The 6,483-nt window shown below is 61.5% G+C and overlaps 1 protein-coding gene across 1 annotated transcript, besides 1 other annotated feature; it reads left to right on the forward strand.

Moving 5' to 3' along the window:
• Tc00.1047053436137.9 (dispersed gene family protein 1 (DGF-1), putative) lies at nt 1–6,483 on the forward strand (the record flags this gene model as incomplete). The annotated part of the gene is made up of 1 exon (XM_799597.1): nt 1–6,483. A coding segment is annotated over one exon (6,483 nt), but the record flags the coding sequence as incomplete, so codon positions are not given.
• Nucleotides 1–6,483: a sequence feature (areas merged during assembly that could not be assigned to a particular haplotype. This can correspond to areas where the two haplotypes were merged or to regions with more than two copies in the genome that were merged during assembly.).

Below are 6,483 nucleotides of genomic sequence, written 5' to 3' on the forward strand. Positions count from 1 at the left end.
CGGCTGTGCGTGTGGCGCTGCTCTTTTTGTTGACGCTTGTGGTTGCGGCGGCGGCGTGGATGCCCGCTGTGCACGCGGTGATGTTGCGACTGCGGGGCTGTACGGTGGACAGAGCCATCACGGTTGGCCGCGCCGTGGACACGGTGCTGATGGACGGCGTGTCCATCACGAACGGCGTGGCTGTGGTTTTCGACGTGCCGGCGATGCTTCCCGGCGCGCTGCGCATCGAACTGAGGAACTGCGTGTGCTACGGCGGTGCGCAGATCTACGTGCGGGGCTACAGTGGCGAGCCGGCGAGTGACCGGAGCCTGGAGGTGAGCGTGAGCGGGCTATCCGGGAGCTACTGCTCGCTTGTGTTTGTGCACAACCTGCCGGCACACACGAACGTGACGGTCCGTGACTCGACGATTGTGACGGCGGGGCCGATGCGCTACTCCCAGCTGAGCGGACTGACGGACGCGGTGGCGGCGCCGCTTGTGATGCACGCGACCTCGCTGTTGCAGTCGCAGTTGCGTGTGAGTAACACTGTGCTGAGGTCGTTGCAGGCGGGCGGGTCGGCGGTGTACGTTGGCGGCGGCGTGGACCTGCTGTCGAGCGCGGTGGTGTTTGACGGCGTGTTGCTGGAGGCGTCGGCCGGTCCGACCGCGTCCGCGATGCATGTGGCGTCCTCGTCGATTCTCAGTCTGCGGAGCCACTCGGTGTTCTCCGTGACGAACGTGTCGGTTGTGAGCAGCGGCGGCGGCATTGTGCTTGGAGAGCGCCTCGCGGTGTCTGATTCGGTGCTGCGCTTTGTGGGCGTCGAGGGGTTTGTTGCGTCGTCGCTGGTGCGCTGCGACGGTGGGACGATCGGTGACGGCGGGTGGCTGGAGCTGCGCGACGTGTGGGCGGTGGGCGAGACGTCGTCTGTGGCGTCGCTGTCGGGTGTGACGCTGAGCGGCGGCGCCGTGTCGATTGCGCGCTGCGCTGCCACTGGCGTTACGCTTGTCGCCGGGCCGACGATCACGAGCGGTGCCGTTTCGGTGCAGTGCAACCGTGCCGGCGGCCGGGTGCTGCAGAGCGGCGGCGACTACCGCATGGCCGGCCTGCCCTCCGTGAGCGTGGTTCCGTGCGACGGCTGTGCGGCAGCGCTGGCGTGCTTCGATGCGCTGACGGCGTCGTTCTCTGACTGCGTGTGCAGCTGCCGCGACGGTGGTGTGGGCGAGGCGTGCCTGCCGTTCGACGTGCCGCCTGCGAGGTTCGGCGGCGGTGGTGGCGGTGCGCAGGACTGCGTGAGTGGCGTGACGCTGACGGAGTCCGTGACGGTTGGCGGCGGGCGGGCGACGGCGTGCTTCGACTCGGTAATGTTCAGCGGACCAATCACTGTGGCGGTGGACCTGCGCTCGATGGACGCGTTCGCTGACGCGCTGAACGTGACGCTGCGCCACTGCGTGCTTGCGGGCGGCGCGCAGCTGCGGATTGGCGGCCTCAGCGAGGGCACGTCGCGCCTGATGCCCCACGCCCTCGTCAACATGACGAACGTGACGTCGCTGGAGGGCACGATCGTGCTGCATGGCGCGATGCCGCAGCACTCGAGTGTGCTGCTGGCGAACTCAACGCTGCGCGCGACGGTTGGCGGGTCGCAGTACGTGCCGACGACCCCTGGCCACGAGAGATCCCGGTACGGCCCCGCGCTTGTCCTGGACGGTGTCCGGCTTCTGTCGACGCGGATTGTCATGACACGGTCTATGCTGGCGTGTGGCGGGGGCTCGTGCGCTGCGATCCTCTTGGAGCGCGGCCTCGGTGTGAACCTGTCCAGCGTCTTCTACATGGACAGCTGTGCTGTCCTGTCGCGGACGCACGTGATTTACTCTCTTTCGTCGGAACTGCGCGTTGTTAGCGGCTCTGTGTTCTCCATACAGAACAGCTCGTGGATTGCGCCGAGCATTGAAATCTACAAAGGCGCGTGTGTGGTTGGGGATGTTGTTGTGGATGGTGGCAGCGTGCTGCAGGTTGTGTCCAGCACTTTCCGTCTAGGCTTCGCCATGCTCATGGCAAACTCGCTGACTGTGACTGACGGCAGCTGGCTGGTGCACCGCGACAACGAGTTCCGCACCGCCTACGTTGTGTACGTGAGCAACCACTACGGCATTGCTTTTTGTGATCGGAGTGTGTGGTCGATACTTGACAACAACTTCACGTACGGCTCGTACTTGTCAACAACTGTAAGTATGACAAGCAACTGGTCACCACCATCCGACACGCGCCCGACCATCTACGGCGTGTGCAACGAGCTAAGGGGCTCACCTGTGACGGATTACCAAGAAGAGCTCAATATTGGGACGCCCGTGACGGTGTTGGACTGTGGTGCGTGCACCGTGGACGCCGTGTGCTTCGCAGCGAGGACTAGCAGCATCAGCGGCTGCGAGTGTGAGTGCGCTGCTGGCGGCCACGGTGACACGTGTCTGCCAGCAGCGGTTCCGGACGGCCTTGGACCGCTTCCGCTCCCCGACGCGAAGGACACGGAGGTCCGCTGCGTTCACGGTGGCAGCATCAGCTCTTTGGACGATCCTGATCCCGGTGTGTGTGGTCTGTGCTTTGTCAACGTGACCTTCACCGCCGCGATCGTGCTGGACCTGTTGCATTTTGACGCGCCAGAACAAACACTCAACATCACGCTGCTGCAGTGCGTCCTCATGGACCTGTCGATCAAGGGGAGTGGTGCGCGCGTACACGTGAACGTGACATCCTCGATGCTGGATTCTGGTGCATTGGAGTTTGAGGGCGATTTCGGCGTGGGCTCCCAGATACTGGTGGCGGGCAGTACGCTTGTGACGATGTCGAACCACGCCATTCGATTCCCGAGGTTTACTTTTGGTGCGAACTCGACGCTGCTGCTACTCGACAACCGCATCGAGGGGAATCTGTACGCAATTCATTTCAGCATTGCTGCTGTTGTTGATGGCGGCGGAATCATTGTGAAGGGAAATACGCTGAGTACGATAGAGAATGACGGTGAGGAATCATCTGTTTGCGTTACTTCTGTTGATGTGAGGAACGGCGGCCACATTGACGTGGAAAACAACACGATGAGCTCGGTCAATGGCGTTATTCTTTTTGGGGATACCGCCGTGAGCTCCGCGGGGCTGCTGCGAGTGGCGGACTGCACCTTCGCTGGCGTGCCTGATTTTTTTGATCCTGCGCTTGTGTATTTGTCTGGCTCGGTGACCCTCGAGGGCGGTGCGCAGTGGCGTGTGGAGGGCAACAACGTAAGTGCCGTCTCAATAATAGGTATGTTGCGTCCCCAGCACAAAATTCAGCTGTCAGACAGCGGCACTACCGTGGTGCTTGCAAACAACCGTCAGGTGGAGGGAAGTGCAGTCTTTGCCAAACTTCTTCCACCGAACACGATTGTGGCGTCGCCCGCGCAATTTGTGGTTGGGTGCAACCTGCAGGGCGGTGAGGAGGTGTCGTACGACGGTGTGTTTCCGGAGGGCGTGGTGGTGCTTAGGTGTGGCACGTGCAGCGACGACGCGGCGTGCTACATGCCCGGGACGGAGTCGGTGGACCGCGGCTCGTGCTCGTGCAGCTGCAGGGACGGATGGCATGGCGCGTCGTGTCTTCCCTTCGAGGTGCCCGACACGGTTGTGCCGCCCTTGCCGGAGAGAGCCGTCGACGGCGACAAGAGCTGCGTGGTGAACCAGACGCTGACGAGACTTAAACTGAAAATGTGGAAGACGCACCACTGCTACGTGGGTGTGACATTCAGCGGTGTGGGTGCAGTGCTGACGTTTTCCTTCGACAGTATGCCGCTGCATCTCCCCATCAACATCACGTTCACTGGGTGCAAATTCCTTGACGAGGCTGTGCTGCAGTTTGTTGGAGATGTTGAGGCGGCCGAGTCAGCTGGCGTCCTGATCCGCGTGAGCCGGACTGTGATGCGGTCCTCCGCTGTTGCTTTTGCACTTGCCTTCCCGCAGCACTGCGACATTGCTGTCACGGAGGTTGATGCGGTGCAGTCTTCTTTTGTTTTTTGGCCGGACACCGTGAATAAAATGCTGAGTGTAGTGCTGCTGCACGACGTTGTATTGAATGCGTCCTCGCTGCTGGTCAGCAACGTAAATGCGCATGCAACGAAGCGTGATGCGTTTGGTTTGCGCTCCACAGGGACGCTGACGCTGGTGGGTGGCAGCTCGCTGTACGCGCGGTACTGCAGCTTCGAGGAATACACACACTTTTTTTACTTGGATATCCTCAGTGTCAGTGACCACTCCGTTTTTGCGCTGCTCAACAATACAATGGCCTCCGGAACGAGCCTATTGTATCAGCACTCCCGATTCAGCGTGTCGGAGCATAGCGTGTTGCGCGTGATGGGGAACAGCGGTTCCGTGTCCTACGCCATCTATTCACTAAACTCGTGGACCGTCCAGCGATCAAGCTGGCTGGATTGGCGCTACAACGACGTGGGTGTGGGTGCGATGTTCTACGACACTGAGTCCGCTTTTGTGAGCATTGACGGCGGCAGTGTGGTGACGCTGACGGGCTGCAAGATGGGCTCGACGGGGTTGTCGGTATCTCTTCTATCGCAGGCTGTCGCCGGCTACCGGTTCATTGCTGGGTGTCTTATTGTCGCGGGACGGGAGGTGACGACGGCGGCCGAACTGGAGCTCCACGGCATCAACAACGTGACGACGGTTGCTGCGTGCGGGGAGTGCACGAAGGAGGGCGACTGCTTTGCACCGCTGACGACGGCGGTCATTGACTGCAAGTGCCAGTGCGCTGCTGGAGGGCACGGCGATGTGTGCGTCCCGGCGCCTGTGCCTGCTGGCCCGCCGCCACCAACAACACCACCACCAGCAACACCCACGCCGCCCACACCGCCGGTTGGTGAGTGCATCAGCGACATGGTGTACCCCGAGGTTATGCAGGCTGTGGGCAGCGGGCTGTCGTGGCTGTGCTACCGCAACGTGACGTTCAGCGGGGGCGGCATGAGACTGACGGTGCTGCTTGGGGGGATGACGGGCGACGTGGCGAATGTCACGTTCGATGGATGCACGTGGAGGGACGGCGCCGTGCTATTGCTGTTGAGCAACGTGCACACCGCTGTGGGGGCGCTGAACATTGTTGTCACCGGCAACACGTTCCATGACGCGCTGCTCAGCCCGGAGGGCGTGTTTCCACCGCGCACGAACATCACGATCAGCGGGAACCGCTTCACTGTCACGAGGCTGATCCCTCGGTTGGGTTTGGTCCTTAGGAAGCCGTCGTGTGTTGCGATGAATGGACTGGTGATCAGCAACGACTCCGCGGTGGTGCTGAGCGGCAATGTGTTTCAGATCGTGACGGCGTCGTCAAGCGCCATTTATGTTGTCAGATCTGCGCTGAGGGTGTCGTGGCACTCCGTGTTTGCAGTGATGGGCAACACGTTTCATATGGCTGGCGGTGATGGTACGCTTATATATTTTGAAGGGAATAGCCAGTATTTATCGCTGAGTGTACTGAACAACTCTGCCGTGGTGATCCGAGGCAATCTTGTTTCGATGCCGGTGAGGTACTTCATTTTATTTTTTGGGGCCTCACGTGTGGAGTCCCAATCCGCGGTTGTGTTTCAGGGCAACGACATGCAGGGAAGCTCGGCTGTGTTTTATTCAAGGTACTCCTCCAACATCTACTACAACTCCTGGCTGCAGTTGAGCGGCAACCTCTGCCGTGAATCCCCATTGGATGCCTTTGCTATTTTTAGCCCCACGGTGAATGTCCGCGACTCCACGGTGTCTGTGTCCGGCAACCAATTCATGTCCAGCACGGTCACGCCGACGGTGCTGAGGATACCCATAAGGCCCCGCGATATCACAAACGGAGCGATTGTGGCCGCGTGCAACACTGTGAACGGCGGTGAGAGAGTGAAATACAGCATCCCGTCCGTGTACAATGCCACTATCCTGAGCTGCAGCGACCCATGCGCCCTCGCGGCACCGTGCTTCCCTGCGTACACGACGACGGTCTCGAGTGATGGCTGCGCCTGCACGTGCGCTGAGGGCGGCCATGGCGATGCGTGCCTGCCCGTTGCTGTTCCCGAGCCACCGAGCACCGACGGCGCTGACTTGTGCGTGCGGGACGTGCGTGTGGATGTGGAGGTGAACGTCAGTTTCGGGACGTCGGTGGCATGCTACGTTGGCGTGACCTTTGCGGCAGACGTCGTGGTGGACGTGGAGTCGATGTCAGGGAGCGTGCGCAAAGTGACGCTGGCGGACTGCACGTTTTTGAGCGGAGCGAGCCTGTACGTTGTCGGGTGGCGGTCCGACCCGCCTGCTGGACAGCGCGTCGATGTGTTGATCAGCGGGCTTGAGTCGCGCTCCGGCGGCGGGCGTGGTGGTGGCGAACCGATTCCCGCCGGGCTCGCGCGTCACTGTGGTGGACTCGGTGCTGATTGCGGGAAAACGCGTTGCGTACCGCGGAGAACACGGCCTTGGCGACGCGTCCGCGTGCCTCGTGCTGCACACGTGA

Source organism: Trypanosoma cruzi, assembly GCF_000209065.1.
Source record: "Trypanosoma cruzi strain CL Brener chromosome Unknown tcruzi_1047053436137, whole genome shotgun sequence".
In the NCBI taxonomy this organism is placed as follows: domain Eukaryota; phylum Euglenozoa; class Kinetoplastea; order Trypanosomatida; family Trypanosomatidae; genus Trypanosoma; species Trypanosoma cruzi.